The 19250-nt window shown below is 41.4% G+C and overlaps 1 protein-coding gene across 1 annotated transcript in view; it reads left to right on the top strand.

Annotated features, from left to right (window-relative positions):
• The window catches only part of PTPRJ (protein tyrosine phosphatase receptor type J), a gene marked incomplete at both ends in the record, with an annotated part of 172380 nt that extends 156104 nt beyond the window's left edge, over positions 1-16276 (top strand). The window contains 10 exons of the mRNA XM_079708004.1: positions 892-979; positions 3105-3146; positions 3806-3893; positions 4450-4540; positions 6837-6910; positions 7017-7151; positions 9894-10013; positions 12929-13089; positions 14403-14538; positions 16118-16276. Of these exons, the coding sequence (XP_079564130.1) occupies positions 892-979; positions 3105-3146; positions 3806-3893; positions 4450-4540; positions 6837-6910; positions 7017-7151; positions 9894-10013; positions 12929-13089; positions 14403-14538; positions 16118-16276 (1094 nt within the window). The remainder of the gene's footprint in view (positions 1-891; positions 980-3104; positions 3147-3805; positions 3894-4449; positions 4541-6836; positions 6911-7016; positions 7152-9893; positions 10014-12928; positions 13090-14402; positions 14539-16117) is intronic.
• Positions 16277-19250: the final 2974 nt, after the last annotated feature.

Raw genomic sequence — 19250 nt, 5'->3', positions numbered from 1 at the left:
CCACAGCAGTGAGAGGCCCGCGTACCGCAAAAAAAAAAAAAAGGTACGATATTGGGTCATTTGTTGAGACGTGGATGGATCTAGAGACTGTCATACAGAGTGAAGTAAGTCAGAAAGAGAAAAACAAATATCGTATATTAACGCATATATGTGGAACCTAGTAAAATGGTACAGATGAACCGGTTTGCAGGGCAGAAAATGAGACACAGATGTAGAGAACAAACGTATGGACACCAAGCGGGGAAAGCGGCGGGGGTGGTGGTGGTGGTGGTGGTGTGATGAATTGGGCGATTGGGATTGACATGTATGCACTGATGTGTATAAAATTGATGACTAATAAGAACCTGCTGTATAAAAAAATAAATAAAATAAAATTCAAAAACTTTATTGAAATACAGTTGATTTACAATGTTTTGTTAGTTTCTGGTGCACAGCAGAGTGATTCAGTTATACACATATATATTCTTTTTCATATTCTTTTCCATTATGGTTTATCACAGGATATTTTTTTATAACACATTTAATCAGTTATACATATACATATGTTCCCATATCCCCTCCCTTTTATCACAGGATGTTGAATATAGTTCCCTGTGCTCTACAGTAGGACCTTGTTGTTTATCCATCCTGTACATAATAGTTTTCATCTGCTCATCCCCAACCCCCAGACCTTCCCTCCCCCACTCTCCCTCCCCGTTGTCAACCACAAGTCTGCTCTGTGTGTCTGTTTCTATTTCATAGATAGGTTCATTTTTGTCATATGTTCGATTCCACATAAAAATGATATCATATGGCATGTCTTCCTCGTTCTGACTGACTTCACTCTAGTATGATCTTTTCTAGTTGTCTGTGAACACCTCTTGAAGTGCCTCCCATTTGGACTTTTCCCAGGTGTCATCTGTGGAGCAGTGTTTGGATGTATCTTTGGTGCCTTGGTTATTGTGGCCGTAGGAGGCTTCCTCTTCTGGAGAAAGAAAAGGTGACTATTGCTTATGTTAACAATAATATCCTACTTTTAAAGGGAGCTTTGTATTGTGGGTAACCAGACAGCCACACAGGTGGAAGGGATAGTATAGTGAGTCCCCAGGTCCCCATCATCCAGAGTCTTCTCCGTCTGGCCAGTATTATTTCATCTCAGTCTCTGAGCTGGAAGGTTTTCTTTTATTTATTTATTAAAAAAATTTTTTTAAAGCATGTATTATTTTTAAAATACATTTATTTATTTGGTTACGCCGGGTCTTAATTGTGGCAGGTGGGCTCCTTAGTTGCGGCTTCAGGGCACCTTAGTTGCAGCATGCATGTGGGATCTAGTTTCCTGACTGGGGATCGAACCCAGGCTCCCTGCATTGGGAAGCTCAGAGTCTTAACCACTGAACTACCAGGGAAGTCCCTGTGAGCTCGAGGGTTTTAAAGCATTAGGTCATGGTAAACACTACAGCAAAGGGGCTGCTTTCAAACAGGCGTTCTAGTTCACAAACCAGAGTGTTAAGAGGTGGCGTTTTAGAGTCAGCTAAGTTTGAACACACGCTCTGTCTCTGACTGGCGGTTAGGGAGCTTGGCTTTAATGTCTTGGATAATCTATGATATGGGGATGATAACAGTGCCTAACTCGTGCCGCTGAGGAGCATTAAATAAAAAAAAGTGCTTTGACAGTATCTTATACCTCTTATGCTATTACTATTTTATCTGTACAGTTACTCTTTGGGGTAGTTAAATAGTAAAAATAGCAACTCTGTCTTGAGCACTTACTGTGTGCCTGGACTTGTGCTTTTCATGAATTCTCTCACTCATTAGGCTCTATGAGGCAGGTCTCCCAAGCCCCATTGCAAGGATGCAGAAGCTGAGTGTAGGAAGTGTGGAAATGGACTTGAACTTGGTCTTTGCTTTTCATTGCACACCCTCCTGCCTGACCATGCAGGGTGTGAAGCCTGTGTATCAGCTGGGATTTATTCACTGTTATCGGGTGCTGCCAGCCAGGGGATTTCATCCTGGCCCAGGGTTTCTAATGCATCCTACACCTGGTCTTCTGCCACCGCCTTGCTCTCGTGGGTTGACAGGCAGTGCCTGTATTACATCTTTTTGCATTAGATTCTGATTTTTTTTTCAAGGGAGGGGTCAAAAACAGCTTTATTGTTTCTTATTAAAAGAAACGTTTTACATATTTACTGCAAAAAACAAAAAAACAACAAAAAACAGAAAAGAAGGGCAAAGAAAAGAAATAATCCATAATCACACCCAAACAAAACTACTCTTAACATCGATGTGATTACAAAACTCACACAAATACACACACACATCCCCACAAACAGAATCATATTATACATATCATTTTCTGGCCTGCTTTGTTCACAAGACATTGTGGACGGCTTCAGATCTTCTTCATTTTAAGTGGCTATTGCGTATTCAGCTGTATGGAAATTATTCAACCAATTGCCTGATGTTTTCAGGTATTTTGTTTGTTTGTTTGCCACAGTTGCTTATCCTTGTGTGTAAATCTGGGCACATTCATGAGTACTCCCTTAGGCTAAATTCCAAGCTCGGTAATTGCTGGGTCAGTGGGTATGCACATTATCAATTTTGATACGTGCTGCGAAATTGCCTTCCAGAAAGTTTTTTTTCTTTTAATGCCAGCATGGGGTTTAGCCAGCAGTACAGGAGAGTGCCAGGTGCCCGACCACCTTGCCGACACTGGGTGTATTTTCTGGTTTATTACATTAACTTTATCAGAAAGGCTTTCTCAAAGCCAAAACCAAAACCAAAGCCAAACGAATAACAAACCAAGAAAACAAAAACCAGAGCACTAAATAACGAGTGTGGCTTTACGCTAGGGTGGTGCTGCTGATATGTATTTACCCAGAGGAATTCCTACACATTGCTTGAGTAAGATTCTTCAATACTTTTAGATGGTATAAGAGAGAGTAACTTCACAGGCTTATACTCAGCATTTGCTGCTTAGACCATTAAGCCTAGTGTTTGTGAGCAGGATGTAATGCTGTGTATGAACTAATGCTCAGCAAAAAGGGATTTTGTAGATACACAAAGGGGACAAAGCACAGAATTAAGCTCTTTTGATCTAATGGGTCTTTTTTTTTCTTTCAAAACAGGAAAGATGCCAAGAACAATGACGTGTCCTTTTCTCAAATTAAGTAAGTCTCTAGAGTTATGTACCTTAATACATTCAATCCCTCAATCTGTTCAGTGCCTATTTTAAGGGGTTTTGTGTTTTTTTTTTTTATGGAAACTGCTGCCATTTTTCCCGATTGACAGGTTTGGACCTAATCATCCAGAAGTTCTTATTAGCCTTGTTATTCTGCAAGGAACCTATGTTTCCTAGTCTCCTGAAGCTAGCTTCCTTGCCGTGTTGTACAATGGCAAGGGGAACCATACTTTTGCCATATAGTCTACCAACAAATATATATTTTGTGATTAAAAAAAGGTTATGAAGATCTAGGAGGAGAGAACTTGCTCAAAGTCACAAAACCAATCAGTTATATAACAGGGTCTAGAAGTCAGATTTCCTGATTCATATTTCATTGTTTTGTAAATAACATTATAGTGCCACCACCTGCCCCTGCCCGCCCGCCCGCCTATTGTACTATAGGTTTTCTTTGGGAAGATGTTTACTATCATCTCCAGAGTCATGGTTGAGTCATTTTTTTCTAACTGCTTATTTTTTTTCTTTCCTTTTCTATGATGAAGACCTAAAAAGTGAGTAAACTCTCCACTTTTAAAAAAAATAACTTGTATTTTTCTATTTTGAGTGTGAACTTGGTTGAATGCAAAAATTCCTGTTTTGTTTTCCTAGATCCAAGTTAATCAAAGTGGAGAATTTTGAGGCCTACTTTAAGAAACAGCAAGCTGACTCCAACTGTGGATTTGCGGAAGAATATGAAGTATGTGGCTATAAATATTGTGTTTTTAATTGCTCTACGTTTTTCCTGAAAGTTGGAAAACTGCCTGTTTCCGTTTTATGGTGAAGCTTTGGGTGAGAGGCAACCCTCTTTGAGGGGAGAGAGAAGCTCTTGCATGTCCCCTGGGGGCCCCTCTGAAACCTCTTGGGGAGGATCCCTCCTTGCTTCATCCAGCTTCTGGCAGCCCCAAGCATTCTTGACTTGTGGCCATATAACCTCCACCTTCACATGTCTCCCTTGTGTGTCTGTATCTCAGTGTCTTTTCTCCTCTTATAAAGACACCAGTGATATTGCATTAAGGGCCCTGCCCTACTGCAGTATGACCTCATCTTATCTTGAGTACATCTGCAAAAGCTGTATTTTCAAATCAGATTTCATTCACAGGTACTGGGGGTTAGAACTTCTGCATATCTCTTTGAGGGACGCAATGTTACCCATAACATCTCTGCATTCCCACTTTGTTCTGTCATACTCTCTGAGTAGTATAACTAACATTTGAACACTGAATAAATGAACAACTCATATGTTCTGTTTTTAGGATCTGAAGCTTGTTGGAATTAGTCTACCTAAGTACGCAGCTGAACTGGCTGAGAATAGAGGAAAAAATCGCTATAATAATGTTCTACCCTGTAAGTTGTTTTTTCCGCATTACTTTCCCTTTTTTCCATCACTGGCATCACATCTCTAACAGTAGAGGGGAGAAGAATCCAGATACGAACTAACCACTTGCATAGCCATTCCTTAGTCACCTTCTGTGTGCGGAGCATGGTGTTTAGGCACATGCCATTGAATTCAATCCTCACAATAGCCTTATGAAATAGGTAGAATAGTCGCTTAGCAGATGAGGAAAATGAGGCAGAGAGTGGCTAGGTGATTTGTCCAGAGTCACACAGATAGTCATGGCGGGACCAGACTTGGACCGGGTCTGTCAGTTTCCTTCAGGGAAAAGGCCAGAGTCTGTGCTTTGAACCCCTTTATTCCCACAGCTCTTTTATTTCAGTTAGTATAGTTCTGGAATGAAAGGGAGCAGGGTGAGGGCAGGCAGGGAGTAATGCTTTCTGTTTGTCCAGACACGTCTCTGGTTGGCTGCGCACATTCCATGGCTAAATATGAATTACATTTGGGTTCATTCCTGTCTTTTTTTTGTTTTTAATTGTCTGTTTTACTTGAAGTTGTGTTTTTCTTTCCTGGCCTGAAATGTTAACTTCTGTTTAGATTCAGGATCTTCTAGCTCCTCCCTTCTTTCTCTTCATTCCTCGCCGCCCCTCCAGCACTTATTTTGACAGCAGACATTGACTCATGCGTGTGCTGAGAGAAACACTTTTGTGTTTTTTTTTTGCGGTACGCGGGCCTCTCACCGCTGTGGCCTCTCCCGTTGCGGGGCACAGGCTCCGGACGCGCAGGCCCAGCGGCCATGGCTCATGGGCCCAGCCGCTCCGCGGCACGTGGGATCTTCCCGGACCGGGGCACGAACCCGTATCCCCTGCATCGGCAGGCGGACCCTCAACCACTGCGCCACCAGGGAAGCCCGAGAAACGCTTTTAAAACTAGGCTGTTGGGATCTGCCTCAGCTCTGTGCTTTGAGGGTTAACTCAGGATTATTGGCCTGTTCTTGTGGATGTCTGTGGAGATTTTCAGATCCAGAGTTTGGCTGTTGTTTTTATTGGGAAGATTTTAGGCTAAAACTCATGTTGGTAACTGGGTTTAGAATTATTGTTATTTTGTTCAAGGGAAGGTGAGATAGTGGATAGTCAAAGACAGCTGCTGCTTATAGCTCAGGCTGATAGTTGAGATTTTAAGGATATTATTTCATTTCTGGAGTTGGACAATTTTGTGTGTGTGCTTTTTGAGATGACAGTATATAGGAAACATGAGAATTTTATGCTTTACATCCTTTCACTTATAGTAGTCTTTTTTTAAAAAATTGAAGTATAGTTGATTTACAATGTTCTGTTAATTTCTGCTGTACAGCAAAGTGATTCCATTATATATATATATATAATATATATATATTATATATATATTATATATATATATATATACACTTTTTTTCATACTCTTTTCCATTATGGTTTATTATAGGATATTGAATATAGTTCAGTATAACTGTGTTATACAGAACCGTGTTGTTTATCTATTTTATATATAGTAGTTTGAATCTACTAATCCCAAACTCCTAATTTATCCCCCACCACCTTTCCCCTTTGATAACTATATGTTTGTTTTCTATGCCTGTGAGTCTGTTTCTGTTTTGTAAATAAGTTCATTTGTGTCATATCTTAGATTCCACATATACCACTTACAATAGTCTTATACATTCAGTTTATTCTTGCATTTGGGACTGTCTTTTTATAACAACATTTTTTTATGAGAATACAGAAAGTGTGAAAGTCTTAACTGAGTATCTACCCTGCTATAGTGGAAAGGGCACCGGATTTGAATTCTGACTGCCATTCACCAGATGAAAGTGCTTGGAAAAATCACTTAATCTCTCTGACCCTCAGTTTCCTCCTCTTTAAAATGGGCACAGAAGCTTGTAGTGTGGTTATAAGGAATAAATAACATTGCTGAGGGCCTTCCCTGGCTCGTGGCACTCACCCAAGGATGGTAATAGTTGGTTTCACCTGAGAAGGCGGTCTGGAGTGGTTAAGACCTTGGGACCTGTTGCCAGGCTGCCTGGGTTCTAACTGTGGCTCTGCCACTGACTAGCTCTGCCCAGGTGATCACGTAACTTCTCTGTGCCATAGTCACATCTGGTGACAGTGGGAATGAAATAAGGTCGTGGATGTAAAACACCAAGCCATGCAGCTTCAAGGTGTGATGGAGCCCCTGTGTTGCCATCTTGTACTTTTTTCTCTTGTATTCAACTCACCTCACACCTTTGCTTCTATTCTAATATGGAACTTTTTTCTTTGAATGTCACAGACGATATTTCCCGTGTCAAACTTTCAGTCCATGCCCATTCAACTGACGACTACATCAATGCCAACTACATGCCTGTAAGTGGAGAGCGGGGCTCATGGTGCTGGCTGGTTAGGAGGAGGTCCTCCGGCTGTCCTCTTGCTGTCTCTTTGAGGTTGAATATGTGCTGCTTTCCATTTTTAGGGCTACCATTCCAAGAAAGATTTTATTGCCACACAAGGACCTTTACCCAACACTTTGAAAGATTTTTGGCGTATGGTTTGGGAGAAAAATGTCTATGCCATTGTCATGTTGACCAAATGTGTTGAACAGGGAAGGGTAAGTATCTTTTATTTTTATTATTATTCAGTTCAATTCGTTCATTCATATTTACTGTGGCGGGAGGGTATCTTAAAAATGATTTGTCTTTTTTTAAAAAAACACTCCCCCAAATATTAGCACCTCTGTTCTTAGAAGTGTGTTTTCTGACTTTTTCTCCTCTAAGAGAAAAGTTTTAGAAAAACGTTAAAAAATTCTATGTTATCATTACCTTCCTTTGTGGACAGAGAGCAATGTTCTCTATTCATTAAGTCACTGCTGCTGGCATTAATGAACAGCAGGGGTTGGGTTAGTGAGGCGGAAGAATTCACGTGCAGCTCCGTTCTTCATCAGCTCTGTGAATGAGTGCAAGCCCGACCTGCCTCCGAGCAACCAGCTGCACCTGTGAGATGACCAATTTGACCAACTAAGTGATTTTCAAACTTAGTCTATAGCATTGGGACCCTTTCTTTATGCAAAATTTCTGATGTATCCCCAGAGAAGTCTCAGCAGTTCCCTCTCCCTTCTGATGGCCTGGAATCCTCCCAGCCACTTCCATCAAAGATAAGATTTCTTCTAGTAATAAAATCCCATCTTTCCATAAGTGGACCAAGGAGAATTGAAAAACATGGGCTAAATTCAGAAAGCCTGTGCCTGAGGAATAGGACCTAATGTGCTTTCTGAAGTTTTTCATGTAGGTTCGTTACTTGAAGAATAGGAGTCAAGTCCCTTTTCTTTTTGGGCCGTGCTAGTTCCCCAGCCAGGGATCGAACCCGTGACCCCCTGCATTGGAAGGGTAGAATCTTAACCGCTGGACCACCAGGGAAGTCCCTAGGTGTTAAGTCCCTAGGCCAGTGGTTCTGAAACTTTAACGTGCATCAGAGTCACCTGCAGGGTGGTTCCGCCTCCAGAGTTTCTAATTCAGAGGGTCTGTGGTGGACCTCCGAATTGCATTTCTGACAGTTCCCACTGCTACTGCTCCAGGATGCTTTGAGTAGCACTATCCCGGAGATAGTGCCAACGTGTCAGGCATCATTTCTTTTCTTTTTTTAATAGTAGAGCTTTTATTTACTTATTTATTTAATTTTTGGCTGCATTGGGTCTTCGTTGCTGCACGCAGGCTTTCTCTAGTTGTGGCGAGCGGGCTCTAGAGCCCAGGCTTAATAGTTGTGACGCACGGGCATAGTTGCTCTGTGGCATGTGAGATCTTCTCGGACCAGGGCTCGAACCCCTGTCCCCTGCATTGGCAGACGGGTTCTTAACTACTGCGCCACCAGGGAAGTCCCTGGGCATCATTTCTTTTAATGTTCTGTTCTTTCACTTTAATTTAGCAGATGTTTATCCAGCCCCAAGTATGTGTAAGGTCCTGTGCTAGGGGCTGGGGCTGGAGGAAGGAAAGGTAACAAAGAACAGTTAGAGGTGGTTCCCTTCTTCATATTATTTGTGACACAGAAGGTTGGGTTCTGCACCCGCTTCTTGCATTAGAACAGGTTATTATGCAAACGAAAGGCCATTGCTTATGAATGCAAATAAACTTTATGGTGCTGTTGAGCCCAGGGCCTCACACATGGAACATCACATGGAACATTCTCCTAAATATCTGTTAGATAAATGAAAACGACATAGTTAAATTAACGAAGAACAAGAAGATGAATTTAATGGGTCCTTGTTCATCATCAGGCGGGAGAGAAGTGGATGTTACTGACCCTGGGTGACAGGGGAAGAGAGCCAGTGTATTTTCTGCACTAGATTCTCCATATATGTTATTTTTTCCTATAACAACCCTGTGAGGTGTTATTATTTTATAGATGGGGAAGCTGAAGCTTAGAGTTTAAGAACTTGCCCACAAGGTAGTAACATAAATCCAGCGGGTAAGAGACAACCTGGGCAAAAACTCCATGTCAGTGTGTGTCCCAGTCCTGTGTTCTTTCCTGGAGCAGTGGTCCAGAAGCTGGGATCTTTTAAAAACTACAGATCCCTGGGTCAGAGTCAGCATCTCTGGAGGTGGGAAGCAGGTATCTGTTTTTAAAGCAAAACAAGCCTCCGAGGTGAGTCAGATATCAGTCAGGGTTAGAATCCATTGCAGGAGAGCACACTTTGGAAAGTTTAGAGAGAGAGTGTGTGTATATATGTGTGTGTGTGTTTTCAGTCAGTTACTAAATGGGGATTCAGGTAGTCTCAGAGAGCAGTTGTTTCCTGATTTTTATTTCTGTTCACATCTGCCCATTGACTTTATAAAAATCAAAGACCCCCAAATGATTTAATCTGATTCTCTTTATTGGTGTCCATATTTGTACTGCAATTAGTGTGTATCTAAAAGTATTGGGGAAAGTTCTCATTTCTTCTGCTGCTTAGGGTTATAGGTCAGTCAGAGAAGTTTAGTTCAGGGAGCAGTTAGTGGAATGGCTGCTGTAGGCCTGGGGGAGCTGGGTGGGCATGGTGTCCCCTGTGAAGGAACAGCTGCTGCTTAGCTCTGAGTCAGTTTTTGTGCAGAAATGGGGGCTCAGTGTTGGCTAGATCTTCTGATTTTTCAAGAGAAGCCAGAAATCTGGATTTTTATGGGAAAACTCCCAAATTTAAAAGAGTTGGCAGGAATCATAAATTAAAAAAAAAACAAAATTCCAAGGGTCAGACAGAACCCACCTAAGGGATGGATTCAGACCCCGGGCAGTGCTAGTTTTCAATATCTGGTCTCCTTGTGAGGCTTTTGTGATGGTAGACAGTTTGATCTGAGTCTTTGTATAAAAACACATTTTATTCTAGACCAAATGTGAGGAGTACTGGCCCTCCAAGCAGGCTCAGGACTATGGGGACATAACGGTGGCAATGACGTCAGAAATTGTTCTACCAGAATGGACCATCAGAGACTTCACAGTGAAAAATGTAAGTAAGAGGTCAAGAAGGATAAGTCTCATATAACATTAACATATATAAATCTTGGGTTGATACTTTTTAGGTTGGTATTAACCAATTTTTTTATGCATCAGAATTATATTTTTGCTTTTTTCTTTGTAGAATAAAACAATCCATATCTACATATACTCTAAGGCAACGCTTTGGCTTTGCTTTCTTAAAGAGAATTTCCTAAGTTGTTCTTTTTTTTTTTTTTTTTTTTTTGCGGTACACGGGCCCCTCACTGTTGTGGCCTCTCCCGTTGTGGAGCACAGGCTCCGGACACGCAGGCTCAGCGGCCATGGCTCATGGGCCCAGCTGCTCCGCGGCACGTGGGATCTTCCTGGACCGGGGCACGAACCCGTGTCCCCTGCATCGGCAGGCGGACTCTCAACCACTGCGCCACCAGGGAAGCCCCCTAAATTGTTCTTAAATAAAGTGAATCTTAAGAGCATGGCTCAGTATCTGTACTCCTTTCCTTCCACTTCCATGTGACCTGCTCATAGAATTTTTGTTTCAAATCAAGGCCGTTTTGGATTATTTGGTTGGAAATGTGACATCAGGAGTGGCCATTTGCTGTTGGAATAGTTTATAATGACAGTTACAATAATAGGATTCCAGGACATATACACATGGCCTCCCTTCCCCCAAAACGTTATGAAAACAAATACAGTTAAATTGTGTAGGCATTCTAGGAAGTCAGTTTATGTGTCCTTTCAATTTTTTTAAGGATGTTTAAAAATAGAATCAGTGTCATGAGCAACATTGATATCTTTTGATGGCTGCATAAGTCAATATAACCCTCTGCAGTTTATATCAAAGGCATAAAAATATCCGTCCCCCTTTGATCTGGTGGTTCCAAGTTTGAGAATCTGCCCTAAAGAAATAATCTGAAATATAGGAGAAGCCTTATTATTCATAAAGATGAATCTGAGTATTATTTATAATGGGGGGGAAATTTGGAAACCATGCAAATATCTAGCTTTTGGAGTATAGATAATGAAACTATAGGTTATCTAGTCACTGTATCATTATTCAGCTATTAGAAATGATGGCTATGGAGACTGCATAATTACCATGAGGAGAAGCTAGAGTGTAATTAAGGGAAATATACTGGGAGACAAAATTTTATGCACATTATGCATAGTGCATAAAAGAAAAACCTGGAAGCAGATTTAGTAGAGTTGCATTTATGAGGGGCTGGTGGGTTGGTTTCCAGGTTATGAGAATTATCCTTGAAGAGTTCATAAGTCATTTCATGCTACACTGTTGTAGTATATTAACTCTTTGCTAATTGCTGTGTCTCAAAGGCTCTGGCCTCCACTAATACTTATTTCAATTCCTCTCCTGGAGATGCCGTCAAAGCAGTTAATCATGTATTGAATGGGTCACATAAATAATGCAGTTTACCATAGCTGAGAATCCCTTAAAATGTCATACTTATCTCTATAGACTTCACCCATTTTAAACAGACTGGCTTATCCTTGGTTGCTTTCACTGCTTGGAGTTTGCCCTTATGGAGGGGAATGGTGGGTAGAATTGTCCACATCATTAAAAAATTTACTATTATTATTATTTTTATTAACTAAACTCCAGACTTTATTCTAATTTCATAGTTTTCCACTAAAGCCCTTTCCAGTTCAGGATCCAATCTAGGATACCACATGGCATTTAATAAAATATTATTTTTAATTGTATAAAATGCATGAATATATTTTCCCTTTAAGAAGTGGGGACATAACTGATAGGGCTGAAAGTGTCCTTTGACTGCCACCTCTAACCTGAGCCTCTTTGCTCTTCTGTGGAGATAGTACTGAAAATCTGACCTTCCCCTCAGCTCTCTCCTTCTCCCCTCTTTTCTCTCATGGCTGGTTTCTTTCTTTGGATGAGTGCTTATAATTAAATCTGTGAATGTTATGTTCCTGTGTGACGGGACTTCACAGTACCCTCTTCCTTCACTGCCCTTTTTTCTTACTGTCTTCCACATTTTGAATAATGTGAATGTACTGCTTTTATAATGTATATACATTAACAACAACAAAAAAAGCTTCAAAGGGTAGCTGTCATAAAGAAGATGGAAATGCCAGCAGTCCAGGTGTAGGTACACACAGGTGAGGCCAGTGCCCAGGTGCAGACATAATGAGTACAGCTGAATCAGGAATGGGAATGGCCCAGCCTGGGCGGAGTTCTGATAATTAAAGGTATGTGCTTTGGTCCACGTAGGAAACCAGTCTGTATAATAACTAACTCTGTTATCATAAGCTTCACTTGCTATTGTCTATCTGAAGTCGAAATAGATGCCCTTTCTCAAACCCCTACAGTTCTAAATATTTACTTGGTGCTTGCCAGTTGCCCATCACTTTATTAAATTCTTTGTAAGACGTGAATTATGAGGCAGTTCTTGCCCCGAAGGCACTGACTCTCATAGTTGTATTTGTATAAATTCATTTTTGGTCAGTGACATTTCCAGGTGGGCTCAAGGGGTGGGGTTTATGAATCTCTAAGGAGGTGTAGGTGTAAGAATGTGAGCACATAATTGGCAGGAGGCTGTCTTGGAAGGGGAAGATTCTGAACTCACAATCGAAGGATCAGAGACTTTTGCCTCTGAGCTGAGTGTTAGAGAAGTTGTTTCACTTCTTGGAACCTTTCTCCTCCTTCTTTAAAGGGGGATAATAAACCCTCCTGCTTGGCATGTTATGAGGATTTGATGAGTACGTCGAAGTCCTTGAAAGCACTTTATCAGCTATTGTACCAATGTACCATTCTAATTTGTGGTCATAACCACTTCTGCTGAGCTGACTTTCAGCTGAGCCGCCTTTCAGCTGAGCCGTGCAGTTCAGTCTTCAGGTACTGCTTGATCTAGCTTGCCTGTCTCTCTGGATCTTACAACTTTTCTTGGCTTTTAGATCCAGACAAGTGAGAGTCACACTCTGCGTCAGTTCCATTTCACCTCCTGGCCTGACCATGGCGTTCCTGACACCACTGACCTGCTCATCAACTTTCGGTACCTTGTTCGTGACTACATGAAGCAGAGTCCTCCTGAGTCACCGATTCTGGTGCACTGCAGGTATGCAGATGGCTGTCCATGTGTGACAGATTTCAAACGTAATTATAAATATGGACACTTTTGAAAAAAAAAAAAACCCTAAGAGGGAATGCAATAGGTATTTACAAATTCAAGAAAGGTTTGGATAAGGGACCAATAAGGAATTAGGGCTTATTCCCTAAGCCTGCGACTTTAGAACGGGGGTTGGCAAACTATAGCCTGTGGGTCAGATCTGGTCACCTGCCTGTATTTAAAAAAAAAATCATAATATATTTTAATTTCTTTCTTATTTATAATATTTTGTTTTGAAATATTTCAAAGCATGGAGAATAATAACAATTTAATCAAGCACAACATGATGCCATATATGTTTCTTTTTGTTAATAATACGTTACAGATATAATTAAAGTCTCTGCTTACTAGTCTCCTATCCCATTCGCCTTCTTACATAGGTGAATGTGGTCCTAAAGTTGATCTGTATCATTCCCTTCTGTGCTTTTATATTTTATTACATATGTAGGTAACTCTATGGTTTTATATAGCTTTAAACTTTTACCAGATTTTATAATGTATACATCATTCTGCAACCTATTTTGGTTTGCTATTTAACAATGTTGAAACACATAATTCTAATTCATTTTATTTATTTAAAAATATTTTTTCCACATATAAAAACTGCATGTAAATTAATGAATACAACATAATGAATAAAACAGTGATGAGTTTGGAGATGAGTATACCCCTGTGAAACCATCACCACAGTCTATTTGGCTGTCTGTTTTTGTAAATACAGTATTATTGGAACACAGCCATGTCCATTTGGTTACATGTTGTCTATAGTTACTTTTATGCTATAGTGGCAGAAAGAGTTGATTTGCAAAGTCTGCGAAGCTGAAGATATTTACTCTCTGGCCCTTAACAGAAAAAGTTTGCCACCCTCTCCTCCAGAACAATAGGAAATTAGCTTTGAAGCTGAAGGAATTGATTTTAGGACAGAAGAAGGGAGGGACTTTGTTGCCCTCTGGGGAGTAAATGGATGAAGCTTGCCATCCTAGATACAGTGGCAACTTGAATGGGACTGAGATTCAAGACGCTCTAGCAGGGTGTTTTATTTGTGGCATTTGACATGAAAGTAACTTTAGGACTTGGGCCCCAGTTCTAAGCTAGTACAGTCTGACTTGAAAGGTTTCAATTGAGCCAGTTGGTAACGGTCCTGGGCTTGACCCTCAAAGCCTGATAGTGGAGGAGAGTAAGATATATGTATAAATGGGGAAATAGGAGTTTTACAGTCGAGGTGACGCATGCTGACATGCTCATTTCCCCTTTTTTTTCAGTGCTGGGGTGGGAAGAACGGGCACTTTCATTGCCATCGATCGTCTTATCTATCAGATAGAGGACGAGAACACTGTGGATGTATACGGGATTGTGTACGACCTTCGAATGCACAGGCCTTTAATGGTGCAAACAGAGGTGAGCCCAATGTCTGTGTCTGACAATTGCCCCTTCCCGTCTGTGTTTAAAAGATGGCATCATGTCACACACTTGTGTTAAAATATTCCACCCTTACAGATCTTTCTGGCTCTTGGCTGTGAGGTGGATTTCTTTCAAGACCTTAAAGTGATGTGGGATTGAACTACCCCACGATATCCGATGCAGGGACATAGTCGTCCTGATAGCAGCAATGGAGCTACAAACCGAGGCAGTATCAGGATTCCTCAACTTGCTGCCACTGACTCACCAAATAATCTTAGCAAGTCTCTGAACTTTGGCTTCCGGGTTTTAAACTCATAAAACTGGTCTTTTAAACTTGATTTCTAAGAAGGTCTGACCATTCTTAAAATAAGCTAATGAAATGGACATATCAAATATTAATGATACGAAATAGGATAATGCTGCTTTAAGCTTTAACACAGCAATATATCCTCACCCTGCCTTGTAAATGTCAAAGAACATCAGTCATCATGGCTGCGGGAGGATGGTGACCAATTGGGAAAATGCATGCTTAATATCTACAGTGTCATTTATGTAAAACTGTTGGGTTCGGCTTTGGGGTGGTGCAGCATGGCTGTGGTGGGAAGAGCGGAAGTCACTTCCTGCGTTGGTGGGGACAAAGATCTTCTATTTTCTGCTGTAATTAATATATAGAGTCGTAGTTCTCAATCTTTTATCCGCTTTTGAGAAACACAGAAATCTTATACCTGCTTACAAATTTTTTCATCCCTTTTTAAAATATTTTGAAAATAATATAAATTTGTTCATATCAAAAAAATTTAACAGTACAGGGTTATACAGAGGACATTTTTCTCTTTTACTTTTTCCTCCCCAATTCCACTCCCTAGAGGTAGCTAGTGTTTACAGCTTGCATATATCTTTACAGGCTTCTTTATGTACCTCTGTTAAAAAAATGTATACACATACACACACACACAGAGCATATTTTAAAAATTGGATCTTATTTTGTAGGTAATGCTGCCCTGTGATGTTTTTCTCCTCTAACAGCATTATGGATATCTTTCAGCATACACCCTTTCTTCCTCTTTTTAATGGCTACCTGCAGATTCTGAGGTGTTTGCCTGAAGCATGGGGACCTTCAGGTCTACCTCAATCATTACCCCTGTCTCTACACCCGCTTCAGGATGGGGATCCCCAACTCAGTCCTGATCATCCCCCTTTAACCCACCCCCTCTGTTGAGAATCACAGCTTACTCTTTCTCCACCTCCTCCCTAGCCAAGAAAACCCTGCTGGACTTTTTAGTGCATTATTTCCTCCACATTCTTCTTTGCCCCTCCCCAAGATTCTGGTACTTTTCCTTGGTGCGGGGAGGTGCGGGGGGTGCGCCGCTCTCATTGAGAACCATTAATGATGAGAACCTTGCTGTCTGTGGTTTCAGATTTCACCACTATGTTATTACCCCTTGACCTGCGTGAGCTTGGAGTGTTCGCTGTGGGGTGGGTGGGGTTGGAGGGCGGTAATCTGTTTGAAAAAAACCTTGGGTGCCTATCTTCGGGACCTGTGCTCATTTGTTTTCTCTCTTTCTTTTTCTAACAGGACCAGTATGTTTTCCTCAATCAGTGTGTTTTGGATATTATCAGATCCCAGAAGGACTCGAAAGTAGATCTCATCTACCAGAACACAACTGCAATGACAATCTACGAAAACCTTGCACCAGTGACCGCATTCGGAAAGACAAATGGTTACATTGCCTAAATTCCAAAGGAAAACCTTTCTGGAGTTAACCAGACCGTCACACCCACAGCAAAGGAAAATGCCCCGATGTTGACATGTTTTTGTATGTCTAGTATCCTAATTCTTTGTTCCGTTGTGTTAGAACTAATTTGAGAGTGTGAAGCTGCACATGTGAAACATGACAAATGAGAAGTTGGGGCTATCAGGGGCTGTGGATGGGTGGTGAGCAAATCAACTATGTTTCTGATTATCAGTGGGATGAGTTCACTTTTTTTTTTTCTTGAGAATTACAGAACACCAGGAAAAGTGAGCTATGATTTTTTTTTCTTTTACAAGACATTCTTTTTAAAAAAGACTATTTTATATGATTCACATGCTAAAGCCAGGATTGTGTTAGGTTGAATATATTTTAAGTATCAGAGGTCTATTTTTACCTACTGTATCTTGGAATCTAGCTGATGGAAAATACATAATAGTGGATGATTATCATGTAGGGAGGGCTACATGGTACCTCTCCTGCCTGGGTTTTCTATTTGAACATGTGCCTTTTCTGAATTATGCTTCCACAGGTAAAACTCAGTAGATCTCTATTTTTGTATTGAATCTCATAATTGGACTATGTGGAATATTTAAACAGTAGTTTAGTATCAGAGGTTCAGCCTTCTTAGTAACATTCCTGTTCTCATTTGATTAGAGGAGATCCTCCCCAGCTTCCCCCATCCCCTGTTTTGTGCTCTATTCTTTCTTCCCTTTCCCCCTCCTATTTTTCCCCAAAGACACTTCTGATGGCCACATTTTCTGCCCATTGGTTGAGCAAGAGTGGAAACTGAATTATCACCGTGAGAATTTCGGGGTGGGGGAAGGTCGGGGGGAAGCAGAGGAACCCTTCAGTGACACAATAATCTTTTATTGTCCCCATTTGATCTTTTTTCTCATTTCTGTATGTGGTAAGAAGGATTATTTAAAGGTGCAATATGTGACTTAGTGATTCATGATGCTCTAGGTTTTTAGTAATGTTTTACTCAGGTTGGCATTTTATGTGTCTCTGTGTGTCCGTGTATGTGTGTATGTTTTTAAAAGCGTGGCAATCTGCGAACACTTCCGTGTGAAAACAGTGTCAGATGAATCCCTCCTTCCGTAGAGTCTACTGGCTTTAGTCTGTATCTGCAGTGACACATACCCGTATCTGCTGTATATATATATACTAAACTCTTAAAACAGTCATTCCTTGGAACTGAGGTGTACAAAGTTCAAATTTGTATCAAAGATGTAATTATTATTTTTAAAACTTCTTTTCACTATACTGCTGCTGTAATTACTTTGATTTTTTAAAGTGTAGATTGATTTTTGTCGTTGTTGTTTTTGGCTTTCAGGTATGTGTATCCACCGAGAATTTCAGAATCTATGTGGATTTATTTTATTGGTACATAATCTGTAAACTTCTCAAGGCATTAACACGAAAGGATTTGTTTCTTTTTATTTTATATTGTGGCTCAGGTTATATTTTGAAGATGTGTTGAGTTTCTCCTCCAATAGGCAATGAAGTGTACAAGGTCTTATGAAGGAATGACCAAGTCCCTGGAGTCCTGTGGCCGTTTCCCACAGTCATAAATCCTGCTGTAAACATAGGATGATGTCTCCTATTGAAAACGGGAGTGGCGTGCCCTGGTCACCGTGGATCTGTGGGATCCTGTCTCCTGACCCTGCCATGCTCCTTAACTCACCGGCACTTTGATCACTGACTGGACAGTTGGGTATCTTAGGGTCACGAAGGGGGAACCACCGCCTACAGAAAGCCCTTGATTCGGTTCAGAGGTCGAGTGCTGCACGTCTTTTGTCTCCCTCTCCCTTTGAGGTACTGAAAGGAATAAAGGAGAAGTGGTAATGGTGTCGTGTTTTGGGAGAACCTTACTTCCCAAATGGAAATTGCACTTTTTGCTGAATCCTTTGCTCTCTTTGGTAGAAAGCAGTTTGTTCAGTATCAGGCCCTTCGAGGAGTGGGCTGGCCAGGCCAGGCCAGGCTGGGTCCTCCTCTTTGGCTCTGAAGGTCTGCATCAGGGAAGCCGTGCTGTCCCGGGGTGTTGAGTGAAGCTGGGTTTGGGCGACTGCTTCCAAGCCTTCACACTTGGAAGGCTACCCCTTGCACGCAAGATCTTGGAGGGTTCCGTAACTTCTTCAGTGGTCCCTGTTCAGGCAGCAGTTCTGTGGGTCACACCCCTTCCCACTCCAATTTGTCAGGAAACCACAGTGATGGGTGCCACTGTACCAAATCCCATGTAGATGTACGCCCTGCCCACATCACTGCCGCTGCTGTGGAGAAGTCGGAGGGAAGGACTTAACTAGAAAAATTCCTTTAAAAGATGAAAGCAACAATAATCATAAACATATTGTGTCCAAATGCAAAACCCAGAAATCTTCCTCCCTTCCGCCTGGGATGATCTTGGGATCAGACGTCATTCCCAATCCTGGGAGGAAGGCTTGTGGTGGAGAGGCCTGGATTCCAAATGGGCAGGTCACACGAAGGTCACGATGCTTCTCTGCATCCTGAAGAGACCTGGCGATGGGCCAAGGGTGGGGGGGGGTTGGTGAGGGTATTTATAGCACAGTGAAAAGGGAAGATTAATGTGTAAATATAAAGGACACCCGGGCTGGGGGTTGGCCCCAGAAAAGAGAAAGTGCTTTTGAGTTCCTGCCCCCAGCCCTTCCAGGAACAATGGAACAGTGGATAATGGACCAAACTGTGAGGAGTCCAGTGGAATCGTGGGGATGGTGTGATCGCCCTTGCTTAGTATTTGACAGTTGCATACAGAAAACCAGCCAGGATGGGATGAGTTAGTTTGGGGGATTTGGGCCATTGATATCTTCTCCCAAGAGCAAGGACGTTTTGTCTGCAAAGTTAAATCTTGTGATGATTGGCACCAGTAGGAAGTGACATTTGGGTCTGTTCCCTGTGGCCATGTAACAACCATTAGATTTTGGCATAATTGACTCCACT

The sequence above is a fragment of the Hyperoodon ampullatus genome, assembly GCF_949752795.1.
Source record: "Hyperoodon ampullatus genome assembly, chromosome: 7".
In the NCBI taxonomy this organism is placed as follows: domain Eukaryota; kingdom Metazoa; phylum Chordata; class Mammalia; order Artiodactyla; family Ziphiidae; genus Hyperoodon; species Hyperoodon ampullatus.
The sequence above is the reverse complement of the archived record's forward strand: the minus strand, read 5'-3'. Positions and strand labels throughout refer to the sequence as shown.